Below are 17,745 nucleotides of genomic sequence, written 5' to 3'. Positions count from 1 at the left end.
TGTGATATAAAATCTCCCCACTGTAGTTTCCACTGAATGCATCGGATGAAGTGAGCTGTAGCTCACGAAAGCTTATGCTCAAATAAATTTGTTAGTCTGTAAGGTACCACAAGTACTTCTTTTCTTTTTGCTACAGACTGCAAAACTTGGACAATAGAGTACGTGGTAGGAAGTGGCCAAAGTAGGGGCGCTCGTGAGTACTGGACCTTTGATAACCTGATCTGAGCTCCCCTACGAACCCTGCTCCACACTAAGAAGGGACTGGCCCCTAACCACTAGACGATACTGCCAGCATCACACTGTCTTCAGATATGTTAACGGTTGTTATAAAGTAGACAGTGATCAATTATTCTCCATGTCCAGCAAAGTAGTAAGAAGGACAAGAAGTAATGGGCTTAATCTGCAGCAAGGAAGATCTAGGTTAGATATTAGGAAAAACTTTCTAACTGTAAGGATAGTTAAGCACTGGAATAGGCTTGCAAGGGAGGTTTTGGAATCTGCATCCTTGGAGGTTTTTAGACAAAAGTTAGACAAAGACTTGTCAGGGATGATCTAGGTATACATGATCCTCCTTCACTGTGGGGGGCTGACCTCCTTGAGGTCCCTTGCAGCCCTACATTTCTATGATTCTATACCAGCTCATCCTCCCCTTGTCCGTTTTTGGGTTAGCTAGCACCACTAGCCTTGTACAGCTGTTGCCTAGAAGAGACTTTGATCCCTTGTTTTGGGATGTTGAAGAAGTCGACTCCTTGTCCCTTCTAACTCCCATGTTTATCTCTGCAGCAGCTGGCCACAGTGTAGTCCTATATTAGAAGGGTATTTGTTGAAGAAATTACTGTTCCACTTTGGTTATCCAGGCAGGCAAATAGCTGAGATATTTTATACTGGACACATTAGTATCTGAATTGTATAAAAAGTATGAACAGCTTTAACTTACTTATTGCATTCTGGAAATGGAGGCCTGGAGCAGTCATATGGACTTCAGGGACATTAATTGTTTGTGTACATGAACGAGCTTATAAATGGTTGTTTTTGCAGTCTTATTTTGCTCATTGAGGATAGCTGTGACAGTGCCAGAGAAAAGGACGAAGAATGAATTATATTTTTTCGTACCCACTGTATTAATACTTACAGGGCTTGATATAATGTGCCTTTAACAAACCATGAACTTCTCTCCTACTGAGCCACTGCATCCTGCCTACGTTCAAAGTAAGCAGGGAACCATTATACTAATCCACTGTACCATCGTATCTCTAGCAAACACATGTAAGTGATTGGTTTGAATATTTATTTTGATGCAAGGTGTGTTGAGTCTTTTATTTGGCAATGCATACAGCTAGGAGATTGACTTTCTCAACTTTCAGAGTAGCAGCCGTGTTAGTCTGTATTCACAAAAAGAAAAGGAGTACTAGTGGCACCTAGAGACTAGCCAATTTATTTGAGCATAAGCTTTCGTGAGCTACAGCTCACTTCATCGGATGAAGTGAGCCACGAAAGCTTATGCTCAAATAAATTGGTTAGTCTCTAAGGTGCCACTAGTACTCCTTTTCTTTTCTCAACTTTGTTACCTCAATTGTGCAAGTTCTGTTCTTGCAGCAACCTCTGCTTTTCAGAAAGGTATAGCAGTAATATTTGGCTTTGTGAAACTAGAACACCCCAGCAACCTCAGAGTGGTTCACCTCTGCGATTAGGATGGTTTTAAAACATGAAAGTGAACTGATTTTTTTTTTTTGGCTTGTTTTTAATCAGGTGCGATTGTATGCAAGACCTGATGCAATCAGAAGAGGAGCTGGGGACTATGCTCTAAATATTACAAGGAGACTCATTGAGTTTTATGAAGACTACTTTAAAGTGCCCTATTCCCTACCAAAATTAGGTAAGACTTTTCCGAAATTACTGTTTGTCCAAGGGAACTCTATTCTAGAGATTAGAAAATAAGGTAGTTTTTACTGGTAGATTTCAATGTGAAAAATTTGGGGGTTAAGTTAGAAGGGACATTGAACAGGAAATTTTAAAATTCTCCTAAAGAGAAGAAGCCAATTTTTCACCTCTTCCTCATCTTGCCTCTGGGTGCAACTACTAAACAACAATTGAATCTATTAGGCATTGAGACTCTAGAGAACAGAAGCTTTGCTAATCACTTCCTGCTTTCCTGATGCTCAGCATCACTATCATTAGATAGCCCTCCGGTTATATTTATTTAGTCATATGTACATCTTGATTGCTCAGCTGCAGAAGGGGAATAGAATTGAAAATAACAGTGGAAATGGGAAATTTACAACATTTAAAGAAAATATATATTGATTAGTATAGTTTCTTAATGATGATTAATATCTGCTTGACAGTATTGCTGCTTATTGAAGAGAATTGTTGTGAGCTTATTTTGCTATTCAAGTGACCTAATTGTAAAAGCTGTCAATTTTTTTCACATTTTCCTTCACTTCCTCTCCCCCCACACCTCTCCCACTCCCTTGAATATTTCACACTATATTATTACACACTCCCTCCTTAAGAGTGCGTTTGATCAGGATCCAGAAAAATATATTGCTCAGCAACAAGAAGAAAGCTTGTGTTTGATCTGAAGTGTTAGAGTTTGAACCACAGGTGTTCATTCCAGGAGCTCAGGGCCTATTTCATTAAAGCACAAGCCTGCTGGGTAGCTTTATTAGTCTTACAACTAATGGTGTAGTAGATAGATAAAGTAATTAGTATTGTTTGAAGTGGGTGTTGCATGTATTTTAAATAAGAATGATGTGACTTTTTTGTCCTTTTTAAATGATGGGTTGCAAGCAGTGCTCTGTTAGAGGCATGGATGCTTATAACCATGGAACTCTCCTCAGACTGCAGGTTGCTGTTTGTATGTACTTTCATACCTGACTTTAGTATTGCCCACTCAAGGAATTGTGGCACTAAGGTCTGATACAAATATTGTTGTGGGACATTGCACAACTTCAGCTGGAGTAGTCAGAAACTTCTTCACATGACATGATAATGAATAAATCATGATTGCTTGACATTAGAAGTTCCAGACTCACTGGTGCCAAGTAGTTAAAAGAAAAAAATGGATATCTTTCTTCCCTTTGAAAATTTATAATTAGCAAAGAGACTTAGATTATTATTTTAGGTAGTTTAAAATGGTCATCTGGAAATAGTAGGTAGAGAATGTGTCTTCTTCTGTGCATCTTTAACAATTAAAATATTAGCCTTTCATCTCAGTATGTTTTGCTTGTTGTTGTTGCTACACAGCGGCATATTGTGTTAAAATACTTCAGAGGATTGAATGCCTTCCAGGTTAGTCTATTTATGGGATTACACTATAAAAATACTATAGTGAATTTGTAGTTTTTCTACTATAAATTATATTAAAAATACTAATTTAATTTTAAAATGTAATACCATTAGGTTTGGAGTGTATGAAGACTTAGTTATGATGTAGTTTATAGGATGATTAGTTTATAGGATGAAAAACATAAAAGTATCGTACATACCACCTATAATTTACAGTTTGTTTAGTATAAGAATGCTGGGAAAAATGTCAAAAGTGCCTTTGTGACTTACAAAGGTAAGTCTCGTTGGTTTAGATTCCTAAGTCACTTTGGCATTTTTGAAATGTTGCCCACTATTTGTCTTGGTATCTTTGTTTCCAGTTCAGCAAAGTTGTTAAGCAGGTGCTTAACTTTAAACATGTGAATAATGCCATTGAATCTTGTCATTGCCAAGATGAGAAAGGCTGCTGCCTTTTGAAAATTTGAGGAAGGATGGGAATAAAAAGATGTTAATGGGAGCTCAACAGGAACCCTAGGGCAGGAACCCCTAGCATGTCTTCACTAGCAATGTTAAAGTGCTACTGTGGCACTTTAAAAAAAACACCTCCATGAGGGGAGTAACTACCAGCGTTTTTTATACTGGCGCTTTACAGCACTGAAACTTGAAGTGCTCAGTGGTGTGTTTTTTCACACCCTGAGCGAGAATGTTGCACCGCTGTAAAGTACCAGTGTAGACATGTGGTGGAAGAACCAAAATATAAGAGCCGTTATGTAATGGGACCAGCTATGGGGAAAACCCCCGAGAATTTTTCAGAGATCCAACTGAGAGGAGATGCCAGAGAAAAGTCTTCATTAGATTTGTCTGTGGAAGGAGTGAAAGGTAGGTGTATTAGGGAGAATGTGGTAGTAAGAGAAAACTGTTTTGCTATCAAAAGTGAGGAAGAAGTTTATCTCAGAGACTAGTTTACTTCACTCAGTAAACTATTATTGCCTCCACGACAAATGCTTATAGACTCCAGTTAGAACTTGTTGAAAAGTGCCGATTACTTTATATGGGAGTTTTTATGTTTAAAGAAATGTACTGCAAAAAAATTTTTTCAAATGAAAGTCCAAAACAATTTTTTTTTAGATGTTTTCGGGGGAAAAATCAGTTTTTGCAAAATTGGCAAATTGAAAATATTTACTGACTAAAAATGCGATAATCAAAAAAATGTTTGGTGAAAAGTTTCAATTTTTGGTTTCAGGTTTTTTTTCAGTGACACTTGTGGTAGAAATTTGAAGTTTTCCGTAAAAATAATTATTTTGGCTGAAACCAATTTGTTGTTTAAAACATTTTGATAATATTTTGACTAACTTTAGCTACAGCTTAACTTGTTTTCAGTGTAATATGATACAAAATTACTTACTGGAAGACTAGTTATTGTATTGTTGTCAAGTGTCTGGTATGTTTCCTTTCATTCTCCTGTGCTATTGCTGTGTGTGTGTGTGTGTGTTCAACTTTTGTGTTGTTTTTCACATTTCATAGTCTCATCACTTTTATGGAAGTGATGATGTAAGTCTTGTGCTTGATGCTGTCTTGTGCTATGAGCTTCTGTATGCTTTATTGCTGTCTTTTGTGTGTTATCATCAGACTGCCCTATTAACAGCCTGTAGCCCTTGGTCAGGCACTGTCATTGTCTGCTTCTTTTCCCATTTTGACCATACGTATGATGTGTGTCTGGGGCCTGTGGACTCCTGTTTTGTGTTGGCATTTTTGAAAGATCTGCATAGATTCATAGATTCCAAGGCCAGAAAGGAGCACTGTGGTAATCTTGCCTGACCTCCAGTATAACACAGGCCATCGAACTTCCCCAAAATTATACCTAGAACTGATTTTTTTTTTTTAAATCCTATCTTGATTTAAAAATCACCAGTGATGGAGAATCCACAACGACCCTTGGTAAATTGTTCCAAAGATTAATTTCCCTTGCTGTTAATAATGTACATTCTATTTCCCATCTGAATCTGTCTAGCTTCAACTTCCAGCCATTGGATTGTGTTACACCTTTCTCTGTTAGATTGACGATTGGTTCAGCTTCTGTGCCGGTTAGGCCCATTGTCATGGGCTTTGATTTGTGCATTCCAAACTGGCTCCAGTTATCTGAGCTTGCCTCAGAGTGGGATAAGTTTCTTCATATGGACCAGTGTGGTTTGCAACTGTGGTTGTGTGATATGTTTTTGACTGTGCTTTTAACTGCTGCCTGTACACAAGGACAATTGTTTGCAAACACTATTTGTCGAGTGTCTTTTGTGGACTGCTCCAGCTGTTCTGTGGCCTTTGGCACTATTAGCAGATAGATAGTAATGACTTGGGATGTTGGCTCCATCTGCTACATTAGGTTGGACAAAAATCAATGATTAAAACAAAACAACCCAGATTTTTTAATTTAAATTATGGGTTTATTTTTTAAAACTAAACCTATTTAAAATTAAATTTGAAATTTGCCAATCTATATTAAGGCCTCAACTTATTATAATTTATTCAAATCATTTAAATTAAATACGAGAATAATGTTAAGAAGTATATGTTTGTTACAAAGCTATAAAGAAAGTCAAACCACTGAACTACAGGGAAGTTACTGGCTTTGTCCCTGGAATCAGAGTTTGTTGCAGTGCTGAACCAGCTTTTGACAGCAGTTGCTACTTCTGCAGATGCACAGAGAACATTTTTTTCATTTCACTTTATTCAGCTAGTCCTCTGTGGGGACTTTTGCACCAAAGAATTAAATTCTGCACACAATATTTTAAAATTCTTCAAAATTTGGCATATTTTATTTGTCAAAGTAACACAATATAATCATTCCAGTTTCAGTTATCTTGGTAATTTATTTCAAAATACCTATCAGCAAGTATGGCTGTAATAATACAAACAAAAATAAAAGATTCAGGAAATGTTTTTTTGGCAAGTAGATTCCTTATCAGGAAAATTAATACAGTTTAAAAATTAAACTACAATACAGAAATGTATTTCCTGCACCCCTCGGAAGCAGGGCAAAGGCCTTGGGGAGAGGGAAAGACCCTGGGAGTGAACCTGGAGGGCCTTTGGTGGGAGAATCATAGAATATCAGGGTGGGAAGGGACCTCAGGAGGTCATCTAGTCCAACCCCCTGCTCAAAGCAGGACCAGTCCCCAATTTCCCCCATTCCTAAGTGGCCCCCTCAAGGATTGAACTCACAGCCCTGGGTTTAGCAGGCCAATGCTCAAACCACTGAGCTATTCCTCCCCCAATAAGCATGGAGCACTTATTTTTTGCAGGGGAAGGGATTGTTAGGGAGTTGGGGAATCTCCCCTGGGCAGACCCTGAGTGACCTCTAGCCTCTCCCATTCAGTCAGGCACATGTGTCCCTGCACCCCCTGGACTCAAATCGCAAGTAAAATTTTAATCATATAGTAAATAGAAAATGGTGCATGATGCATTTCTTAACATAAAAATAGAAACATTAAGAATTTGAATAAATGTAAGAACATAAGACCAAACGTCCATCTAGCCCAGTATCCTGTCTTCCGACAGTAGCCAATGTCAGGTGCCCTAGAGGGAATGAACAGAACAAGTAATCATCAAGTGATCTATCCCCTGTCACCCCATTCCCAGCTTCTGACACCATCCCTGTCCATCTTGGCTAATAGCCATTGATGGACCTATCCTCCATGAACTTAACTAGTTCTTTTTTGAACCCTGTTACAGTCTTGGCCTTCACAAAATCTTCTGGCAAGGAGTTCCACAGATTGATTGTGCATTGTGTTAAAAAAATACTTCCTTTTGTTTGTTTTAAACCTGCCGTCTATTAATTTCATTTGGTGATCCCTAGTTCTTGTGTTATGGAATGGAATAAATAACACTTCCTTATTTACTTCCACCACTCCAGTCATGATTTTACAGACCTCAATCATATCCCCCCTTAGCTGTCTCTTTTCTAAGCTGAAAAGTCCCAGTTTTATTAATCTCTCCTCATGTAGCCGTTCCATATCCCTAATAATTTTTGTTGCCCTTTTCTGAATCTTTTCCAATTCCAATATATCTTTTTTGAGATGGGGCGACCACATCTACATGCAGTATTCAAGATGTGGGCGTACCATGGATTTATATAGTGGCAATATGATATTTTCTGTCTTGTTATCTATCCTATTCTTCATGATTTCCAACATTCTATCATTGTTGGATAGATAAAACATTGCTTTTTTGACTGCTGCTGCACGAGTGGATGTTTTTTCAGAGAACTAGCCACAATGACTTTGAGATCTCTTTCTTGAGTGATAACAGCCAATTTAGACCCCATCATTTTATATGTATAATTGGGATTATGTTTTCCAATGTGCATTACTTTGCATTCATCAGTATTGAATTTCATCTGCCATTTTGTTGCCCAGTCACCCAGTTTTGAGAGATCCTTTTGTAGCTCTTTGCAGTCTGCCTGGGACTTAACTATCTTGAGCAATTTTGTATCATCTGCAAATTTTGCCACTCACTATTTACCCCTTTCTCCAGATCATTTACGAATATATTGAAAAGGACTGGGCCCAGTACAGACTCCTGGGGGACACCACTATTTACCTCTCTCCAGTCTGAAAACTGATAATTTATTCCTACCCTTTGTTTCCTATCTTTTAATCAGTTACCAAGCCATTAGAGGACCTTCCCTCTTATCCCATGACAGCTTACTTTCCTTAAGAGCCTTTGGTGAGGGACATAGTCAAAGGCTTTCTGAAAATCTAACTACACTATATTCACTGGATCCCCCTTGGCCACATAGTTGTTGACCCTCCTCAAAGAATTCTAGCAGATTGGTGAGGCATGATTTTCCTTTACAAATACCATGTTGACTCTTCCCCAACAAATTATGTTCATCTATGTGTCTGACAATTTTGTTCTTTACTGTAGTTTCAATCAGTTTGCCCAGTACTGAAGTCAGGCTTACCGGCCTGTAGTTGCTAAAGATCACCTCTGGAGTACTTTTTAGAAATTGGCATCACATTAGCTATCCTCCAGTCATTTGGTACAGAAGCTAATTTAAATGATAGGTTACAGACTACAGTTAGGAGTTCTGCAGTTTCACATATGAGTTCCTTCAGAACTCTTGGGTGAATACCATCTGGTCATGTGACTTATTACTCTTTAGTTTATCAATTTGTTCCCAAACCTCCTCTAATGATACCTCAATATGGGACAGTTCCTCAGATTTGTCACCTAAAAAGAATAGCTCAGGTTTGGGAATCTCCCTCACATCCTCAGCCGTGAAGACTGATGCAAAGAATTAATTTAGTTTCTCCCCAATGGCCTTATCATCCTTGAGTGCTCCTTTAGCACTTTGATTGTCCAGTGGCCCTGCTGTTTGTTTAGCAGGCTTCCTGCTTCTGATGTACTTACATTTTTTTTTGCTATTACTTTTTGAGTCTTTGGCTAGCTGTTCTTCAAATTCTTTTTGGCCTTCCTAATTATATTTTTACACTTCATTTGCCATAGTTTATGCTCCTTTCTATTTTCCTCACTAGGATTTAACTTCCACTTTTTAAAGGATGCTTTATTGCCTCTCACTGCTTTTTTTACTTCGTTGTTTAGCCACGGTGGCACTTTTTTGGTTCTCTTACCATGTTTTTTAATTTGGGGTATACATTTAAGTTGAGCCTCTATTATGCTGTCTTTAAAAAGTTTCCATGCAGCTTGCAGGGATTTCACTTTGGGTGCTGTACCTTTTAATTTCTGTTTCACTAACCTCATTTTTGTGTAGTTGCCATTTTTGAAATTAAATGCTGCAGTGTTGGTCTGCTGTGGTATTTTTCCTGCCACAGGGATATTAAATGTAATTATATTATGGTCACTATGACCAAGGGGTCCAGCTATATTCACCTTTTGGACCAGATCCAGTGCTGCACTTAGGACTAAATCAAGAATAGCCTCTCCTCTTGTGGGTTCCAGGACTAGCTGCTTCAAGAAGTAGCTATTTAAGGTGTGAATAAACTTTATCTCTTCATCCCGTCCTGAGGTGACATGTACCCAGTCAATAGGGGAATCGTTGAAATCCACTATTACTATTGAGTTTTTTATTTTAATAGCCTCTCTAATCTCCCTGAGTATTTCACAGTCACTATCACCATCCTGGTCAGGTGGCCAGTAATATATCTCTACTGCTATATTCTTATGATTAGAGCATGGGTTACTATCCATAGAGATTCTGTGGTACAGTTTGGTTCATTTAAGGTTTTTATTTCATTTGATTCTATGCTTTCTTTTCCACAGAGTACCACTCCCCCACCAGCACAACCTGGTCTGTCCTTCCGATATATCTTGTGCCCTGGTATTATTGTGTCCCATTGATTATCCTCATTCCACCAAGTTTCTGTGATGCCTGTTATATCAATATCCTCATTTAATACAAGGCGCTCTAGTTCACCCATCTTATTATTTAGACTTCTAGCATTTGTTATAAGCACTTTAAAAACTTGTCACTTTTTAGCTGTCTGCCATTACATGGTGTAATTTAATCGGACTTCTTTTCATTTGATTATTTCTCATCAGACACTACCAGTATTTTATCAGCTTCCATCCACTCCTCTTTACTAGGATATAGAGAATCTCCATTAATAGATTCTCCCCTAAGGGACGTCTCTGTCTGAACCATGTGCGCTTCCACACCTGTCGGTTTCCCCCCAGCCCTTAGTTTAAAAACTGCTCTACAATCTTTTTAATTTTAAGTGCCAGAAATCTGGTTCCATTTTGGTTTAGGTCCAGCCCATCCTTTCTGTATAGGCTCCCCCTTTCCAAAAAGTTTCCCCAGTTCCTGATAAATCTAAACCCCTCCTCCCTACACCATCATCTCATCCACGCATTGAGACCCTGCAGTTCTGTCTGTCTAATTGGTCCTGCGCGTGGAACTGGAATCATTTCAGAGAATGCTACCATGGAAGTCCTGGACTTTAATCTCTTAACTAGCAGCCTAAGTCTGGTTTTCAGGACTTCTCTCCTATCCTTCCCTATGTCATTGGTACCACTGGCTCCTCCCCAGCACTACACATAAGTCTATCTAGATGCCTTGAGAGATCTGCAACCTTCGCACCAGGCAGGCAAGTCACCATGTTGTTCTCTCAGTCATCACAAACCTAGCTATCTATGTTTCTAATTTTCAAATCCCCCAGAACTATTACCTGTGTCTTCCTAATAACCGGAGTTCCCTCCCCTGGAGAGGTATCCCCAGTGCGAGGGGATACCACATCATCTAGAAGGAGGGTCCCAACTATGGGTCCCGTCTGCTCCAGTTGGATGTTCTCCTTCTCTGAGACTTTCATCCTCCTCAACAGCACAGAGGCTGTCAGACTGGGGGTGGGACCATTCTACTGTGTCCTGAAAAGTCTCATCTATGTACCTCTCTGTCTCGCTTAGCTCCACCAGCTCGGCCACCCTGGTCTCCAAAGCCCATACATGGTCTCTGAGGGCTAGGAGCTCCTTGCAGTTAAGATATATAATTACTTTAGTCTGTCTGTCTGTCTCTCTCTGTATATATATACCGAGAGTGTATCCTTCTGGTTAGCAAAAAGAACTACTCAACTTAGTGTAACAGTTGTATGTAGTTTCAAATCAACATATTTTAATGGCTACCAACTATTTTCTTTAGGAAAATAACTAAAAAGTATAAATACAAAACACAATTAAAATGTATTATTTAAATCAGGGTTTCCTGCTTGCTGATTTAAATTGCTTTGATTTAAATCAGTCCACCCTGCTGAACATGCTGTTTTTCAGACTTGCATGGCCTATGGCAGCTTCTGTGGAATGGTTATAGAGTTTCTGGCCTTCCACAGTTACCAGAGAGGATGAGGATGGGTTTCAACAGGGAGCTTAATAAATGCAAGAACTTCATGGTTAGGGAGTTTTCGAGTTACTGCTTAAGGTATGGCTCTTTGTGTTTATGTCCTCACACTACATGGTGTCAGAAGTGAGTGAATCCTTCTCCCTAAAAAATGAGTAAAGAAAAGAGACACCACCCCACTGACTGCCAGAATGGTGAGTGAGTAGGGAAAGTGGAAAATCAGGCAGGAGACCTCTGAAAGCTGCAGCAGGAAGGTGGGAGAGCCCTATCTCAGTGCAGTAATAAAACCCATAGCACAAATGACTTTGTTAGAGAAGCTTGATTTTTGGCAATTCAAGCAGTTGAGCTTCCTGGATCTGTAGATTTGAGAAATTTTGTATGGCTTCTGGTTTAACAGGGAAGGCATAAGAAGATGAGGTAAATGCCCTGATGTTTGCCATGGGTGGTGCTGCTGCTGATATCCTATGTGCTAAACTCGTTACTGATGAGAAAAAGAAAGAATAGTCCAAAATGAGAGGCTTTTGGTACCCATTTCATAGGCAGACAGAATATTATTAGGGTTGCCAGGTGTCTGGTTTTTGATCTGAAAGTCTGGTTGAAAAGGGGACCTGACAGATGTATTGACCACACCAAAAGTCCGGTTACCGTAAGTGGGGAGAGGCACTGGGTCATCAACCTGCACCAGCCCCTGCTCAGCTGGGACTGTGTCCGACCAGCAGGCAGGCAGGCTCTGCATCCGGCTGCAGTTCCTGTCCCAGCCCCAGAACAGAGGGAGCCCAGCTAGGAGCGGGGGAAGGAGGTGGAGAGGATTCAGTGAGGAGAAAGTGGGGCAGGGAGTCTTGGGAGAAGAGGTGGGGCAGGGCCTTGCGGGAAAGAGGTGGGGCCTCAGGGTGAGGGAGGGTAGGCACAGGTTTTTAGAAAGTTGGCAACCCTAAATATTATATGTGAAAAGGCCACATTTAATAGGTGTCACAAATAAGGAGAAACAGCTGAGAATTTTATTACTGCAGTTCATAACATTCCAAATATGGCAAGTTAAAAGAAGAACTAATAAGAGACAGGTTCATTGTTGGTATAAGAGACACCAGTTTATCAGCACAGTTTCATTTAGATCCAGATGTCTTACTAGCAAAAGCTATAGCTAAAGTGAGAATTGTAAGAAACAATAAAGAAACAGTGGAGTGACTTACGTGCTAGCAGCATAAGGGAGACTGCATTAGAAAACACTGACACAGTAAAGAGAAAAGGCACAAATGTGAACATAGCAAATTTGCAACATAAAAATAGTACACAACTAGTGAGTGGGCCCAAATAACTTTACTAGGAGGGAAGTTTGGAATAGCTATGGAAGGTATGGCAAGAAACCAAGCCACCAGCTCACAGTAATGTCCAGCTAAAGAGGTTTAATGTAGGAGATGCCACAAAATGGGACATTTTGCAATAGTCCAAGAGTAATGGAAACAATCCAAGAGGTAGTGTTATCATCAGATGAGAATGAGTCAGTACTTCTAGGGACAATACCCCCAATAGAATAGAGAACACCTTGGTACACAAGCATGAATCTAAATGATGGAAGCCTTAAATTTAAAAATGATACTGGGGCAGCAGTCACTGCAATTCTAAAAAAAAAGATTATAATTGATTCCAGAAAGGAGATCTGCAAATACCAAATAAGATTCTATGTGGAGCTAGTGACATTATGTTGGATGTTTGTGGCCAGTTCTCTGGGAAACTGGAGAAAGGATGGAAAGTTCTTTACCAGATTGTATATGTAATACAAGGTCTCACAACTGCCCTACTAGGATTACCAGCTATACAAGGACTATATCTAGCAGAGAAGCTGGCATGCATTAATGGCAAGAAGCAATCTGTACAGGAGATTTATCCGCACATCTTCACAGGGTGAGGAAGGCTGTCAGGAGTACAAATTAAAACTGGTGACATCAGTGACTCTCTTTGCTCTCATAGCCCCATGCCTCATATCTACAGCCTTGCTAGGGAAAGTCAAAGAAGAATTAAAGAGAATGGAAGAGATAGGGATTATGTTCAAAGTAGAAGAACCCATTGAATGGTGTGCAGGTATCACTGTAGTAATGAAATCTAATGGCAAAATCCACGTTTGTGTGGACTTTACACAACTTAATAAAAGCACGTGCAAAGAAAGACACATGCTTCCCTCAGTGGACCAGACACTGGCTCAGTTATCAGAAGCCAAAGTCTTTTCAAAGTTAGATGTTACCAGGGGGCTTCTGGAAATACCCCTTGCTAAAGAATCTTTACTATTAAGGTTTCAGAGTAACAGCCGTGTTAGTCTGTATTCGCAAAAAGAAAAGGAGTACTTGTGGCACCTTAGAGACTCACCAATTTATTTGAGCATAAGCTTTTGTGAGCTACAGCTCACTTCATCAGATGCATACTGTGGAAAATATAGAAGATATTCTTATACATACATTACCTAAAAGCTTTTTACCTAAAGCTATTACCAACAGGAGAGTGGGTTTGTGGGGGTGGGGGGGGGTGGGGAGAAAACCTGGATTTGTGCTGGAAATGGTCCAGCTTGATTATCATACACATTGTAAGGAGAGTGATCACTTTAGATAAGCTATTACCAGCAGGAGAGTGGGGTGGGGGGAGAGAAAACCTTTTGTAGTGGTAAATACCCATTTTTTCATGGTTTGTATGTATAAGAACATCTTCTGTATTTTCCACAGTATGCATCCGATGAAGTGAGCTGTAGCTCATGAAAGCTTATGCTCAAATAAATTGGTTAGTCTCTAAGGTGCCACAAGTACTCCTTTTTCTTTTTACTATTAAGTACATTCATCACCCTGTTTCCAATTGTCTTCCATTCCAGCATTTCCAAAAGAGAATCTCCCAGATTGTGTCAGGTTTGCCTGACACCCTTTGCTATGCAGATGATGTGTTGGTGAATGGCAGAGACAAATATGAACATGATGAGTGACTACATGTAATTTTGAGATGCTTCCAACAAGCCAGCCTTAATCTGAATGAGAAATGTGAATTTGGAAAGGAGCAGTTAAAATTTGTAGGACACATAATTAGGGAATTCAGCCAGATTCCGAAAGGACGACAGCACATTCTTATCCTTATAGTACTTCAGAAAGATATGCTGTCTGAAATCATAAGGAACACCAAGGTATAAACAAGTGCAAGGCACAGACACAACAATCGGTATGGTGGCCCAATCTGAGCAGGCAAATTCAGACCTTAGTAGAGAGCTGCAACACATGTAAGCAGGAAAAAAAAAATCACCAGAATTATTACTCTCTACATTATTATAGTCAATTACTTCTCCAAATATATTGACACTAAAGTTTATATTTACAAGACATGGAGTTCCTGAAGTCCTCATATCTGATAATGGGCCTCAATTTTCCCCTGAAACATTCCTAGCATTTGCACAGGATTTTGATCTGAACACCATAGTAATGGTACACATTACCCCAGAGCAACAGGGAGGAGGAGAGAGTAGTGCAGACTTTAAAAAGCCTTCTGCAAAAATCAGAAATGCAGTCCATATAAAGCAGTCCTGGCATATTGGTCAGTGCCTCTTGTGTCTGGACTGTCTCCACAGAATTTCTAATGCGGAGATGACTAATGATGCTTTTACCTGTGGCATTGATACAACTCAAACCTAAGCATCCTGACCTGAAGGAACTTTGAAAATGAGATGCTAAAACCAAAATTCGGCAACAACAGAACTTCAATGTTTGGTACAGAGCAAAAGCACTACCTGAACTGAGACCAGGCAACAAAGTTTGGCTCAAAAGCTCCCAGACATTTGGAACTGTTTGGAACTTGGGAGTAGCTCCCAGATACCATGTAGTGTAGGACTTTTCTGGAGCAATCACATTTATCTTCATTATTTCCCACACAACAAAGAGAGGTTCTGGGACTTGCAGGTACTCTGTCAGGAAGCGAGCCCCATCCATGCACAAACTCAGCAGAAGTGAGAACGCAAACTAGAAGACTGATCAAACCCCTTCAAAGACTTGATCTTTAGAATACTACTCAAGATTATTTAAATGCAATTGATAAAGGGACATAGTTATGTAAATAGTTTTAAGGAATTAGAAGTGTATTTGGATCTTTTGTGTGTGTGTGTGTGTGTGTGTGTGTGTATATATACATTGGTTTTATGTTCTGTTTTAATTATTATTAAAAAGAAAGGGAGACGTGGAGTTGGTATAGCATTCCTGGGCCTCAGTAGTTATCAGAGATGACAGGATGTGTTGCAGTGGGGAGGTTAATAAATGTAGGAAGTTTCTGGTTAGGGAGGTCTCTAGTTGCTGCTTAAGCCATGGCACTTTGTGTTTATGTCCTCACACTACAACTTTGGAGTACATTGGAGTAGTATATTTGTGTACCAAACAATATGCACCTTAGCAGTGAATGTGGATCGAAGATTAAACAGTTGAATAACCACTTTCCATACTAGAAGTTCTGCTGTACTCCTACAGATATGCATCGTCTCTTCCTGCATGCCCTGGTATGGGATGGGATCTAAGTAGGATTTTAAACTGGTGAGTCTCATATCCACTTCATTTTTGATTAATGAGTAGGTTCTATGAAAATTCAGGGCACTTCTACAAATCTGCAGTAAAATTATATGTAGTGCAGTGGCGGTGGAGGATGGGTAATGGAACTAGGAGGAGCTGTTGTTTGTTTAAGTTTGCAATGATATACTTTTTTTTTTTTAATTGGTTTCTTGTGAATGGTGAATACATAACATACTCTCCAGCATGCTGGTGAAAATAAACTGAAATAAGCACAGGGTGTATGACTGTGAGATTGCAATATGTAATGTTGTTCCTTTAATATTTAGAGCACAAACTACAAAACTGTCTGCAATAGCTACATCTTGCTTAGGCCCCTCAAAGTTATTGGTAAAGAAACTCGTTTGCAGTGAACATTTTAATCAAAAATGAACGTTTAATAGTTAACTCTCCTCCCCAAAAACAGTTAACTGTTTTTTATTTTTAGAAAGTTTTCCCTATATTAAACATTGCTTGTGATGGCCACGAATGTGAGCCTAGGTACATTGCACAAAACATTTACTTGTACCAGCTTGACAAGTTGTCATAGTAAGTCACTCTCTCTCTTCAACCCCCCCCCCCCGCCCCAAATTACTCCTGGGGGAATTCTGCTCCACTCCACAATGCATAATTTGCATAGAATTAATGTTTTGTGAAGAATTTCATTTTCCCCTGCAGAATTGGTGCTGCAGAGCTGCTGGCCACCACTAGGGGCCTCTGGACCCATTAGAGCAGGGGTGGGCAAACTTTTTGGCCTGAGGGCTATGTCTGGGTGGGGAAATTGTATGCAGGGCCATGAATGTAGGGCTGGGGCAGGAGGTTTGGGTGTAGGAGGGAGTGTGGAGTGCAGGAGGGGGCTCAGAGCAGGGGCTTGAAGTGCAGCAGGAGGCTCAAGGCAGGGGTTAGGGGGCTTTGGGCAGGGGGTTGGGGTGTAGGAGGGGGCTTAAGGCAGGGAGGAGGAGTGTGGCAGGGGGCTCAAGGCAGGGGTTAGAGGGGTCAGCGCAGGTGGTTGGAGTGCAGGAGGAGTTGCAGAGTGCGGGGAGGGGGGGTAGGGCAGGGAGCTGGGGTGCAGGAGGGGTTGTGGAGTGCAGAAGGTGGCTCAGGGCAGGGGGTTGGAGTGCAGGAGGGGTTGCAAAGTGCGGGAGGGGTTCAGCAGGGAGCTCAAGGCAGTGGGTTGGGGGCTATGTGCGGGGGGGTTGGGGTGTGGGGTGCAGGAGAGGTTAGGGGTGCAAGAGGGGGCTCAGGGCAGGGGGTTGGGGTGCAGGAGGTGTGCGGCAGGGAGCTCAAGGCAGAAATATTTTTGTTGTCTGTATTATTACAGACATACTTGCTGACAGGTATTTTGAAATAAATTGCCAAAAATATAATTGAAAATGGTGTGATTACATTGTGTTAGTTTGACAAAATATGCAGAATTTTGCAAAATTTTAAAATAGTATGTACAGAATTTTAATTTTTTGGCATGGAATTTTTAAGTTTGGGAGCAGAATTCCCACAGGAATACAAAATGCTCTTATTAAAGGGCCAGAGAATCTGTTGTACGGGAATAACCCATGCACAGGGTCTGGAAACTCCATGAGATTCCACTTGTGAAATTTTCCTGACATCATTTTTTCTAGGGGTGTATGGATTGTATCCCACTGTACAGAATGAGTTCATCCCATAAATTCACCATGTCAGAATGAATCTTGGAGGCTTTGTGCTCCTGCACTTGCTTTCAGCCCCCTACAGCACAGTGCAATCACAGCTGTGTCTTTTTATCTGACTTGTATCTAGGTTCTCATCTGATCACCATAGCATCTGAGCACCTCACAGACATTAATTTACCTTTACAAAATCCCTCAGAGGTAAAGAAGTGCTAGTACCTGTGTTTTAGAGATGAGGAATTGTGGCCCAGAGAGAATGAAAGATTTATCCAACATCACACAGAAAGTCTGTGGCAGAGGCTCAGAGCCTCAGTTGAGCTTAGATTTCCAGAGCTGTATTGTAACATTGCACTCTATATGATTTTATGAAAGTATGCTGATGAGTGTGAATATAATGTAATTAAAATATGCTTCATGCAAAACATCTCTTGTAAGG

The 17,745-nt window shown here is 40.2% G+C and overlaps 1 protein-coding gene across 1 annotated transcript in view; it reads left to right on the top strand.

Moving 5' to 3' along the window:
• Positions 1-17,745, top strand: part of TRHDE (thyrotropin releasing hormone degrading enzyme) — a 319,124-nt gene that overhangs the window by 58,926 nt on the left and 242,453 nt on the right. The window contains exon 3 of the mRNA XM_048835753.2: positions 1,750-1,876. Coding sequence (XP_048691710.1) covers positions 1,750-1,876 — 127 coding nt within the window. The remainder of the gene's footprint in view (positions 1-1,749; positions 1,877-17,745) is intronic.

Source organism: Caretta caretta, chromosome 1, assembly GCF_965140235.1.
Source record: "Caretta caretta isolate rCarCar2 chromosome 1, rCarCar1.hap1, whole genome shotgun sequence".
Lineage (NCBI taxonomy): Eukaryota > Metazoa > Chordata > Testudines > Cheloniidae > Caretta > Caretta caretta.
The sequence above is the reverse complement of the archived record's forward strand: the minus strand, read 5'-3'. Positions and strand labels throughout refer to the sequence as shown.